We start from the raw sequence: 13,431 nt of genomic DNA, 5'->3' as shown, positions 1-13,431 counted from the left end.
GCAGGAGGAAGCCAATCAATGATTCTCTCTCATGATTGATGTTTCTATCTCCCTCTCCCTTCCTCTCTGAAATCAATAAAAATATTAAAAAAAAAAAAAGAAGGTAAGCATCTCTCTCCAGCTCACACAGATTTTGGCACAAGGATCCTATGTGATTAAGCTCTATGCTCTTTCTCTGAACAAGAAAAGCTGAAGAACAACTAAAGAAGAAGGGAAACTATTTGTCCTAGAAAAATATCTAAAAGTCCATAAATTGCCATGATATCTTTTTTGTAGCTTCTCAGAGAATTTTTGTAGATAATAATTTATAAAACTAGAAATATTTTTAACAATATCATCAAGTCTTATTGGACTCATTGACAGAAATTAGAATTTTAAGCATCTTTAGCATAAAATTAATGAGTGCCAGAGTAACTTTGGAACCTTGCAAGCTACCTCAGTTCAACCTTGCCCTGCTTCACACATGGGGGACAAAGATACCCAAATTCTTCTATTTGTTTGTCAAAATTTCCTGGTAAACCTGGCAGGATGTCTAACCTAGTTTTTTGTTTTGTTGTTTTTTTAAAAAAATAATAATAAAAAATAAAAGAAAGGAAAGGCTTTGTTTGGAATACAAACTACAAAAGGACAAGGATGCTTTTATCTGCATTTATACCGAGATTTTTTAAACGTTTACATGTAATATGATTAGTGTTTGAAAAGATTTATCTAGTATAAAAATAGTTTCAAAGTTGTAAAAAATGTTTAAATAAATAGGAGTCTCTGAGAACCATCTAGCATTTACAACATTGTTAAGTATGAATTGAAGTGTCACTTTAGTAATGCTTCTAAAATCTCCTGCATAAACTAGTGCCCTTATATGTCTACATAAACACTTTCTCCATTGCAAACAGTATGTATTCTTGGCTCTTAACAAAGATGAATACCTCAAACAAGGGATTAGTATTAGCATTTATTCAACAAATGTTAAAAATTCACTATGACCTTCTCCTTTACTAGATCCTTCAGTAATCCACTTTATAGTTGGACCTGAGAAAAACAGTGTAAGAATTTCCATGGGTGGGGGTGGGGGGGCATTTTATTGTCAGAGAGATTTCTCTATACATGTATGACTACCCTTCCTGTATGTATAATAGAAAATCATTTTTAAACTTAACAGTTTTAAAAAATATATAACGTATATAACTATGTATACAAATACATGGAGGACATTAATAATAGTTTATGTTTTTCTCAAACCCAAATGCAGCCAGTCTTTGATTTGTATGTTTTTTTATGTTACCCCTCAGAATACCGAAGATTCTCCAACGCTAGCATTCTGAAACATTACCATTAGAATAGTTGTTACATATTTAATTTCATGCTCCACTCAGCATAAAGCAGTTGTGGGACTACAGACCAAAGCAAATTAAGTGGCTTCTTAGATAATTTCCTGCTTAATTGAAAGCAGGTAGCTTTTTAAAAGTAATACTTGGCTTTGTTTCAAATGATTGTAAGGTTTCTTTATTTCTTCCTTTTTTCTTTTTCTTTTTTTTTTCTGGGCAAAAGGGACCCTTTATTTCTTGTGGTTTCTGGCAGCCTGGGGCTGGGCGCGCTCACTCTCTTCCCCCAGAACAGGGCGGGGCTCCGTGGCTCTGCCTATGGTAGTCCATGGCTATGTCCCCCAACAAGCACAGAAACTCCGAAAACTGGATCATCTTATCCTCGTTCTGATCCTTTTCCTCAAAGACATGGGACAAGTAATTGTTGCCCTGTCTGTCACAGCCCTTGACGAAGTTAGGGAAATTCTCCTTCAGCAACATCAGCAGGCCCGGCTGGTCAATCATGTCATCAGGTTTGCTGTATTTGTGGAACAGATCGATCATGGTCATCACGTACTTCTCAGCGTGAGTGTGGCTCATCTTGGTTTTCAAGGAAGCAGAGCTGAGAAAGTGTCACTGAGGAGAAGGATGAGTGTGGTTATTTCTTTTTGTAAATGCACGGCTGTAGGATAACTTTCTACTCAGCCCAAGCCCAGTGGTTGGGAGTCTCTCACTGAGTCGAAGGGACATAATGCTGGTAGCAAATGACTGAGAGCGCACCATGAAGGTGTGTGGAGGTGGGGGCACAGGGAAAAGTGGGAAATAGATATACTTATTGTATATATACATATATTATATTTGCTTATGTTTTATGTGTATATATAATACATACATACATGTATATCTACATATATGTTAACTTATCATTAACATTTCCTATCATTCTGCTTTACTCTTAGCATTGGTCTAATGTTAGTAAGTGGTCTGTTATGAGACTGGCAGCCCCAGTGCACATCTGACAGGTTTTCTTCATCACAGTGCAAAACTGACCACCGGCTGAGATACCCTCTCGCACGTCTGGAGATACAGTCCTAGGAGTGAATGTGAACATACTAATAGGGAGACATGAAAGGAATTTGGTTGGCATAAATGTTTATAAAATGTATGGATTATGGACTTCTGCTCTGTCAGGAGTCAATATTCAGATTCCCTCCCCAACCCCCCCCCCCCCCCCCCGCCCAAGTAATTTAAACCTGACAAAAAGTTTTTAAATTACAGAAAAGAAAGAATGCTTCCTTGCTGCCTAGATTTAGTAGAAAAAGAGAGAGAGAGATAGAGAGAGAATGAGACAGAGAGATAGGGCAAAAGGTATTTTTCAGAACCAAAAGTTTTAAAACACTACAGGGAGGAAATATATATCGAGTTTTTACATTCATCAATTGCCATGGTGATTCATGCAACTGATAATAGTGCTTAAGTGCCCCAGAGCTATGTAATAAATGATAAGAGATGCACTTTGGGTATTTACTGAAATTCTGACTTGCCTGCAATCTTTTTAGGCCCCTGGTTCTACTGTCTATTCTACCTTGTAGCTCTGCAGTTACAGTGCAAAGATTAGCAAATCAAATTTTTTTAAAAAATAATTTGTAACCATCTTGTAATATTGAATGCTTAGTTTCCCATTTTTTTTTTTTTTTTGGCATTCCCAGGTGTGTTGTTCCAGTCATTTTAAAAAAGGTCAAGAGAAATGTATTTTTATTGATTTCAGAGAGGAAGGGAAAGGGAGAGAGAGACAGAAACATCAATGATGAGAGAGAATCACTGATTGGCTGCCTCCTGCACACCCCACACTGGGGATTGAGCCTGAAACCCAGGCATGTACCCTAACTGGGAATAGAACCATGACCTCCTGGTTTATAGATCGATGCTCAACCACTAAGCCATGCTGGCTGGGTGAGACATAGCAATTTTAAATGAGTATGAACCAACCAACAGAGCTGTAAAGTATGTGAAGCAAAACTGTTACAACTGAAAGGAAAAACAGCCCTGCCGGCATGGCTCAGTGGCTGAGTGTCAACCTAGGAACCAGGAGGTCATGGTTCAATTCTCCATCAGGGCACATGCCTGGGTTGCGGGCTTGATCCCCTGTGTGGGGCTTATAGGAGGCAGCTGATCAACGATTCTCTCTCATCATTGATGTTTCTATCTTTCTCTCCCTCGCTCCCTTTTGGTGATCTCTCTGAAATCAATAAAAATATATTTTAAAAAAGAAAGGAAAAACAGACAAATCCACAATTACAGAGGGACTTCAACCCTCCTCTCTCAATAATTGCTTGAACAACTGGACAGAAAAATCAGCAAAGATATTAAAGAAGTTAACAGCATCGTCACCTAGCAGAAGCTAACTGACACTTATGGAACACTCCACCCAACAACAGCAGCACTCTTTTCAAGCAAACACAGAACATACACCATAGGATCTAGAGCCATAAAACAAACCTCAGAGAATTTTAAAGAATTAAATTGGACAGTGCATTCTCTGACCATAATAAAAATCAAACTAGAAGTCATGGGCAGAAAAATAACAGGAAAATAAACACTTAGAAACGAAATAACACACTTCTAAATAATCCATGGGTCAATGAGAAAATCTCAATCGAAATTAAAGGACTGGGATTAAAAAATACATTTAACTGAATGAAAATACAACATATCAAATTTTTGGAATGCAGTGAAAACAGAGAAATTGTAAATATAAGAGTAGAAATCAATGAAATCGAAAACAGAAAAGTAAAGAAGATTCATAAAACATAAGATGGTTTTTTGAAAAAACATCAATCAAATTGACCAATCTCTAGCAAGACTGAAAGAAAAAAGAGAGAATACACAAATTAATAATATTAGGAATGAAGCTTTAATATCTGATATCACTACAGACCCTACAGACATCAAAGGAAAGTAAGAAAATATCAAACACATAAATTTGAAAACTTAGATAAAATGAATCAATTCTTCGAAGATCACAAAGTACTTCAACTCAAATATTTCAGTAGCCCTGTAACTATTTTAAAAAGTAGATATATAAATTTAAAACTTCAGAAAAATAAATCTCTAAGCTCAGATTGTTTTACTATAGAATTCTACCAAACATTTAAAGAAAAATTAACACCAAAATTAACATATTCTCTTCCCTAAAATAGAAGAGGGAGGAACACTTTTTCATTAATATCAGAAAGCCAATATTATCCTGACATCAAAATCAGACAAAGAGAATACAAAAAGAATAAAGAAAAACTACAGTCTAATATCTCTTATAAATATAAAGTAACAATCCTTAACAAAATCTTAGCACATAGATTTTAGCACTATGTCAGCACAGGATAAGATATCATGATCTACTAGTGTTTATTCCTGGATACAAGGCTAGTTCAACATTTAAAAAATCAATCATATAATCTACCATATTAACAGGCTTAGGAAGAAAAATCATATCATTGTATCAATTGATGCAGAAAAAGCACTTGACAAAATTCAATATCCATTCATAATAAAAAAAAAAAACTCTCAGAAAACCAAGAATAAGGGGAACTTCTTCAAATGGAAAAAAAATAAATAAACCTATAAGTAACGTCATACTTAATGATGAAAGACCGAATGCTTTCCATCTAATATCAGGAACAAAGTAAGAATGTCCCATCTCATCATTGTTAATCAACATAATACTGGAAGAATAAATAAGTGAGTATTATCAAGGTCACAGAATACAAGCTCAACATATAAAAATTAGCTAACTCTCTATATACTAGCAGAGAGCACATGTAAACAGAAATATAATACCATATGCAATTGCTCTACAAAGTGAAACACTTAGGGTATAAGTCTAACTAAACATGCTCAGAACTTGCATGCTCGAACTACATAATGCAAATGAAAGAAATCAAGTAAAGATCTAAATAAGTGGAGATATATACTATGTTCATACATAATAAAAATGTCAATCTTCTCAAATTGATATTCAGTTTTAACACAATTCCTATCAAAATCCCAGCAAGGTTTATTCTGACTAGATATTAAGATTATTCCAAAATTTGTATGGAATGGAACTAGAATAACTTAAAAATGTATAAAAATTAAAAATATTGGAAGTACCAGTCTACTCAGTTTCAAGGCTTATTTGATAGTCGCAGTTACCAAGACAGTGTGGTACTTGTAGAGAGATGGATATACAGATCAACAGAACAAAATACAGAAGCCAGAAATAGACCCCCACAAGTACTACCAACTGATACTTGCAAAGGTACAAAAGCAATTCAATGGAGGAAGAACAGTCTTTATCAACAAATTGGGATATTTATAGGCAATAAAACCTATGCTCTAAACTTCACACTTATATAAAAATTAACTTAAAATGGATCATAATCTTAAATGTAAATCTATAAAACATTTAGAAAAAATATATAGGAGAAAATCTGTAGAACCTAGGACTTGGTAAAGAGTTCTTAGACATGACACCAAAAGAATGATCCATAAAAGAAAAACATGGAACAATTATGTTATTGTTATAATTAGCTAGTTTATTAATATTAAGAAGAAGAAGAAAGCAAAGGGGGAGATGGTGCATGCACACTGCAGTCAGCATGGCATAGGAAAGGTGCTTGTCTGTCAGTCCAACCTGGGAAAAAGATAACTGGCTAGAGGGGAAGAGCCACTGCAAGCCCATGAAATCCTGAAGGTTAATGAATTAAGCTCCTGGTTATAATGCCCAGACAAAAGATCTCTCTCTCTCTCTCTCTCTCTCTCTCTCTCTCTCTCTCTCTCTCTCTCTCTCCCCCCCCTCTCTCTCTCCCCCCCCCCCCCCCCCCTCTCTCTCTCTCCTGTTTCTGGCTTTTTCCATGGTAACCCTCACTCACCTGTGTGCTAGCCTGCCAGGGCCTTAGCAGCCGCATGGCCCATGGCCATGCAGACCCCCCACACGTGGGCTGCAGCTAGTCAGATGCTGGACGGGGCTGTGCTGTAATATGGAGTGGGGGCTCTGGGCAGTGGCTTTAATCCTAGCCCCGCTGAAGACAAGATGGGGTTTTTTCCTTGGCGGGATGAAGGGTGATAAAACCTTGGAGAACTCCCTTAATTTTACATCATCAATAAAGCTTTCCACAAAACCTCCTTCTCCCATGGGAGCCCCCAGAAATTATTTTCCCAGCAGCACCCCAAGAATTCTACTTCCACCAGTAACAGGGGGGGACTCAGAGGGCACTCCAATGATAATAATTGAACTTCATCAAAATTAAAAACTTTGCTCTCCAAAATATCCTGTTAAAAAGATGAAAAGACTGGGGTGAATTACTTGCAAATCTCATGTCTGATAAAGGACTCATATCTAAAATTCATATGAACTCAAAACCCAATAGTAACAAAAAAATCATCCAATAAGAAAATGGGCAAAAGACATGAAGAGATATTTCACTGAAGAGGATATATGGATGGCAAATAAGAGGATATGTGAATGGCATGAAAAGATGTTCAACATCACGAGGAAAATGCAAATTAATAATACCATGGTGAGATACCCCTACACACCTATCAGAACAATTAAAATAAAAAAATGTTGACAAGAATGGTAGTGACTGGCTCTCTACTGCATTGCTGTTGGGAAAGTAAAATAGTACAGCAAGTACAGTAGAAAATAGTTTGACAGTTTCCTAAAAAATAATCATATACTTACCATATGAGCTAGCAATCACACTCCTGATCATTCATCCAGAGAAATAAAAACTTATATCTACACAAAAACCTGTACAGGAATGTTCGTAGCAGCTTTATTTGTAATAGCCGTCAAAAGGGAAACAACCAACCACCATGCCCCACAATAGGTGAATAATTAAATCGTTGTACATTCATAGGATAAAATACTCCTCACTAACAAAAAGGAATAAACTATTGATACATGAAACAACTTATATGGATTTCAAGGGCATTATGCTAAGTGAAAAAAGCCAATCAGGAGATTACAAGCTTGGAAGGAACAATTTACATAACAGTCTCAAAATGACAAATAGAAGTGGAGAATACATCAGTGATTGCCAAGGGTTAGGATGTTGTGTGTGGAGGGGGAGGTGATGACTATAAAGAGATTACATAGGGAAGATCTTTGTGGTGCTGGGATCGTTCTGTGCCTTCACTGTGGCAGTGGTTTCAAGAAATATATAGATAGTAAGATGACAGAATTACAAGAACACTTTATACCAATGTCAGTGTCCTGATTTTATTGTACTATAGTTATGTATAATGTAACCAATAGTGGATACAAAGTGAAGGATATATGGAACCTTTCTACTAGCTTGCAACTTCCTGTGAATCTACAATTCAAAATAAAAAGTAAAAAAAAAAAAAAAAAAAAAAAATAGATGCCCTGGCCACACCCCAGACTAGGTAAATATAAATCTCTAGGGAAGGAACCTAGCCAACTGCATTTTTAAAAATTTCACAGGGTACTTCTAAAGTACGGCTTGGGTTCCAAACCCGGCGTCTAGTGCTCATGGTACCATTAATAACCTGGTTATTATTTAACAGGAAAGGAGCAAAGGGGAGATTAGATAATACAGGCATGCCATTTGCACAGCTTTGCCAGAAAGCTGCAGTTAACATTCTCCAAGTCTGTTCCCCCACAGATTGCTGGGGAAAGGGCCTAGACAACAGACACATGCCCAGTAAGGTCTGGGTGATGTAGGAAGATGCCTATCTGTTAGTCACACCTGGGAGCAAGTCAGTGGCCAGAATAGGTGTGGCCACTGCAAGGGCGAGAAATCAGATTCTTAACCTCAGAACAAAGGAAGTTTGCCCCTTTTTTGCTCTCTGTCTCTTGCTGCTAGCCCACGAGGGGCTCGCACTCTCTGCACTTGCCCACCTGGCCCATAGCCATGTGGACTCCACACAATGGACTAATGGACTGTGAATAGCCTAATGCTGTACCAGACTCAAACCACCATGGAATGGGCACTCTGGACACTGGCCCTGTACTTGATTCTGCTGGAGCCCCAGCTATGTATTTTCCATGACTGGCTTAAGGACAATGGGACTTTGAAATCCGAGAAATATAATCCCACGCCAATAAAACCATTCACTCTCCTATGCAAGTCTTAGAAAATTCCTTTTCTAAGGATATCATAAGTTCCATGCTACTCCCACTAGTGTTGGGGGAAATTGGCTCACTGATTTCTCCAGCAACACCATTACTGAGTAGCACACCTGCAAGTGTAGTGAAAGGTAGAAAAGAAGAGGAAAACTAAACATTCAAATCAAATCTGTTTTAGGTTTCTTGAGTATTTTTTCACCCTAATGTTGAAACCTGGCATTTATGTGAATTTAAACAATGTGGATGGGATAATCAGTCATCATTATGTTATAGACCATTTTAAATAAAAATGCCAACCTTGATAGACTGTTCTTTGGAGTCTAATGCATTTGGTATCAGTGTTATGCTAAGGAGCAATTACAATCACACTTAAATATGTAGCAATTTTAGAAAATTAATGTTTCACTGAGTCCTCATTTTTTATAAGTAACAAAATGAATTCACATTGTTTTTTGTTTTGTTTTGTTTATTTTAACAAACTGCTGACTACTACCAGCATTAACCCTGGAAAATATGTGAAGATTAATATTTCTATCTTGACCATGGACTGTATCCTAATATATTAGTTACTTTTATTAATGATCAACTACTACCTAGAAAGGTCTCTTCGTATAAAACTATTCTAGTGTGTTGAAAACATAGAAGCCAAGGATTATTATGAGCCAATAAATGATAACTTGACCAACTAAATGCCTTGTGTGGTTATTAATTATTCCTTAGTACCATCATCAATTGATACTCACTGTGCATCTATTCAGATGAGCCAGAAGATTTAAAGTTTAGGAAAGAGTCTTTCTCTGCCTTCAAAGGGTTGCAAACCTGTTCGAGGATAGGACCAAATTTATAAACAATAAATAACAAAGCACAAAAGAATATGCTGAAATCTGGACTAGTAGAAAGGGGCCAAAATGCTTGTTTTTATTGGAGATATTTTTGCAAGAGCTGGAAGGGAGTTTGCATCATGTGGGCTCATTGATCCTGCAGATGAGCAGCTTCAACAATGCAGATTTATGCTATCCATGGGTGGGTTTCGCTTAGTTCTAGTTGTGGACTTACATCCCAAAATGCAGCTGTTTTGAAGCAAGAGATTTGGCAAAAATGTAAGATGAAGCATAAGGAATTACCTCCCACCCAACTCTAGTCAACAGCAATGTCTACTCCACCCTCCTCCAGCCCCCGCTTCAGGGCTTCAAGATTCTTATATGGTTGGAGTGAGGGTGGGAATGTGTTGTGTGCTGAATTATTTGCCCTACTGGGAAGAAACTTCCAAAACTGTACCATCTCTTCTCTTCCCCCCTCACCCCTCCTCCTTTTCCATTCCCTTTCCTCCCTCCTTTGCCCTCCCCTTCCATTCCTCCTCCCTCCGTCCCAATATGATCCTCACACACTCTATTCTAATTTACAACACAACTTCCCAGATTTATTTTCTGTTCTGGAAATATTTATCCATTTAGAAGCATTAAGTTCCTAGCTGTCGTAAAAAAAAAAAAATAATAAGAACCACCGCGTTTTAAGAGGGATGGTGCAAATTCTTTTAAAGAAAGTTTTGTGATTGTGGGAGGTAATCAACACCTACTCAGACATTCTTCTCTAAGACAGCTGAGGTTTACCATTTTCACTATTATGGCAATGAATTTTTCCTCTTTTGCTTTACGCCTTTTGGCAGCAGCCTCAACTCTGCAGGTGTTAGCGCTGTAAGGGCTGAACCCAACCGCCAGCAGGCCTGCCGAGCCCAGCGTGGGATGTTGCCCAGCAAAACACAGAGCCCCGGGAGCCAGCGACAGAGGAAGGGCGCCTTACAAGCGCGCTTCACAAGAGACGGGGACCAAAGGCCTAGAAAACTAGAGAGAGTTCATTTCCCGGCGGGGGGAACCCGCAGGAGCCGGAAAAAGAGAGGGGAGGGGGCGCGGAGAAAGAAAGAAACCCACCCCGACATCTTAAACTCAGCGCGAGCGAGAGAGCGCTCAGGCAGGCTTGGCCGCTCCAGCTGGAAGTCATTGTGCCGGCTGGCGTCTGCGTTGTCAGGGCGACCGCCCGGCCGGCGCCAGCGGAGGGGGGAGGCGGGCTCGGTGAATGGGTGACGTCACGCGGCCGGCGCCAGGCAGTCTGGGCGGCCGAGCCAATGAATCAGCTGTTGGGGGAGGGAGCGCGGCGCGCGGGAGGAGGACGCAGGAATGCGCTGCGGGCTGCGCGGCCCCGCGGACGGGCTGGAGGCGCCTCCGCCCCGCCCCGCCCCGCCCCGCCCCTCCCCTCCCCTCCCCTCCCTGGCGGCTGGTCCTGGAGGAGCCCGGCCGGGCTTCCCACTCCTCCCGCCCGCGCTGCGCTCAGCCCGCGGTCCCTGCCTTCTGCCCGCTGCCCCACGGAGGGAGGCAGGGAGGCCCCGGAGCTGGGCCGGCTTCAGTAAGGGCGGACCTGCTTTCCACTCACTGCGACCAGGCCACTGACTCAAGAAGAAAGAGAAAACACTTGTTTCTGCAGATAAGTTGGACTTTGAAAGTGTTAAATTAATTCATTGCGGCCTCACTGTGTACCCTGCATTGTGCTGGTATCACACACACACACACACACACACACACACACACACGAAATCAGAGGGCTTGAAAGAGCTCAAAACAGAAAAAAAAAAAAAAAAGAAAGAAAAAAGAAAGAAAGAAAGAAATGTACCAAATTCATGATTCGGGCATTTTATTCCATTGTTCCATTGTGCTGTACTACAGTGCTATTGAGGATCCATTCTAGAAGGTAAATGAATCCAAGGGGCTTCAATTTTTCAGTGCCTTTGTTTTGCTCTGTTTTGTTTTTCTCTGCCCTGCCTTGCTGTCCGTTAGACTGTAATCTCCAGAAGCTAAGCTAAGCACTAGGTCATGGTCATTTCAGTACCCCAGCTTTTAGCGCTCTCTCAGACACATAGTTAAGGATTCTAAAATATGAGGAATAGCCTTTGCGTAAAGGCTTGTGAGTCCCTAAACATCTATTTTGGGTGCTCGCTTGGTTTTTTGGCGGTGTTCAAGATAGGTGATACATTGTTACTGAAGCTGGAACACTGGAGAGTGTATGTAGCCTGAAGATTATAGATGTTAAATTTGCCTTCCCTGCTGTTGTCAATTCCCTTTCATGGCCTCCCTTTTCTTCATTTGCAAAAGGAGACTTAGTGAGATATTCTCATAAGACCCTTAGAGTTCCATAAGCCGATCATTCTATTTATCAACTTTTAATAATATATTTTGAGTTTACTATTCCTATAATTGTATTTGGTAAATACAATAATTATTCATTCATGCATTCAACACACAGTTCAGGGATACCTGCTATGTGAATAGTAAATTCTAAAAACTTTAGTTGAATTTTTGTTAAAGTTAAAAGATAGGATTCTTACCTAGAAAACAAAAGAAGATGCTAATCATCTGTTATAAGCCATTGCCACTCAATGTGCATGTGGTTGAAATGCAGACTTGGGTGAAGGCTGGGATTATGGATGTATAACAAGCATACAAGTGATGCTGGTCCCCAGACCACACTTTGAGTGAGAGTCTACACTACAAAGTAATAAAGAGATCTTAAAGTAAGAATATGATGGATGTAAAGTGATGTCATTTCCTGAAAGCCTCTGGAAGAGGTGTACTTGAGGAAGGTGACTGAGGATCTACTAGGCTGAGGGGAAAGAAAACACTTTCAGGAGAGGAAATAGCACTGGAGGGGAAAAGAGCAGGAAATAAGTAGGGCAGTGGAAGATTGGATCTTTACAGGTGGGGTGGGTGGTATGACTATGAATCAGAGAACTTAAAACTTTAGAGCTGAAAAGTACTTTAGAAGTTATCAATCCCAATTAATTCGATGTAGTCGAATAAACTAAGCAGCAAAATGATTTCATTAGGTGATGTCAGAGCTCAGAGTGGAAGCCATGCTGAGAAATTTAGATTGCATACATGCTGTAGATAGCAGAGTTGTTGATATAAGGAAAAACATTTGTTATTGTTATGCAAGGTGGAAATATGAAGTAAGAGTGAAAGCAAGAGAGACAGACTTATAGGAGATAATTTAATAGTCCAGACATGGAGTTTTGGATAAAGTCTGGGTTCAGGAGATTAGAAAATAAAGGGAAGGGTTTAATCTAAAAAAAAAAAAAATTGTTTCTGAATACATTATAATGGGTGGAACAACTTGGTTAAGTCATCCTTTCCTGTAAAATAATTCCCTCCATCGTTCTCATATTCAAATGCAATATTTTTCAACCCTGACTCCACATCAGCATCACCTCAGGTGCTTTAAAAAAAAAAAAAAAAAGAAGGAATGGCTGTGCTCCACACAAATTTAATCAGACTCTCTGGGAGTGCAGCCCTGGCATCAGTATTTTTAAAAGCTCCCCAGTTGATTATAATGTGCAGCCAGTGTTGAGAATCACTAATCTAATATATAGTCACCTGCTCATTCCATAGACTGCATTTCTGCCCCCGAACATTTCCCCTAGTGTTAACTATCACACTAGCACTAGATCATTTTTAATACGTGGTATGCTTTGTGGGGGATTTTGATGGTGTATAGACATATTCTAAGCTCATTGTCCTCCATCCCTCATTAACTGTCCTGGCTGAGTTGTGAACATATCCTAATATCCCTCATTGGCAAGAAAAGGAAAAAAGATTTGTCTCATTATTGAATGGAAATGATAAACGTGGTTTATGAACCCATGTGGTACCATAGTGGGGCAATGTATTGCCTTGCAGTTATTTTACTTGATTTTATTTTAGCTTTAATAATCTATATGAACAGCCTCTTTAGGATCAGAGCTGATAAAAGAGGTAAGTACTTTACAATAGCTATTTGGACTCTTGGAACTTGTATTTTCAGTCTTCTATCAAAAATATTTTTGCTTTTTGTTGAAAATAAATCTCCTAGAAGTGAGAATTCCTTGTGACATTTTCCTTGGTGACTAACAATTTTTAAACCTTTATTGATTTATTAATTTCTCTAAAATTAATTGAGTTATCTATTATGTGC

At 38.9% G+C, this 13,431-nt stretch overlaps 1 protein-coding gene across 1 annotated transcript; it reads right to left on the bottom strand.

Moving 5' to 3' along the window:
* Positions 1–1,054: 1,054 nt before the first annotated feature.
* On the bottom strand, positions 1,055–10,493 carry LOC118677166 (protein S100-A7-like). The gene is made up of 3 exons (XM_036352031.1): positions 10,362–10,493; positions 9,177–9,252; positions 1,055–1,937 (listed from the first exon to the last, which is right to left on the bottom strand). Exon 3 carries the CDS (start codon positions 1,899–1,901, stop codon positions 1,596–1,598), a length of 306 nt encoding a protein of 101 aa, XP_036207924.1. The 5' UTR covers positions 1,902–1,937; positions 9,177–9,252; positions 10,362–10,493; the 3' UTR covers positions 1,055–1,595.
* Positions 10,494–13,431: the final 2,938 nt, after the last annotated feature.

The sequence above is a fragment of the Myotis myotis genome, unplaced genomic scaffold (assembly GCF_014108235.1).
Source record: "Myotis myotis isolate mMyoMyo1 unplaced genomic scaffold, mMyoMyo1.p scaffold_m19_p_2, whole genome shotgun sequence".
In the NCBI taxonomy this organism is placed as follows: Eukaryota; Metazoa; Chordata; class Mammalia; order Chiroptera; family Vespertilionidae; genus Myotis; species Myotis myotis.
The sequence above is the reverse complement of the archived record's forward strand: the minus strand, read 5'-3'. Positions and strand labels throughout refer to the sequence as shown.

Excerpts from the sequence above, each read along its gene's own strand:
- LOC118677166 (XM_036352031.1), bottom strand. The coding sequence starts at position 1,901 with ATGAGCCACACTCACGCTGAGAAGTACGTGATGACCATGATCGATCTG.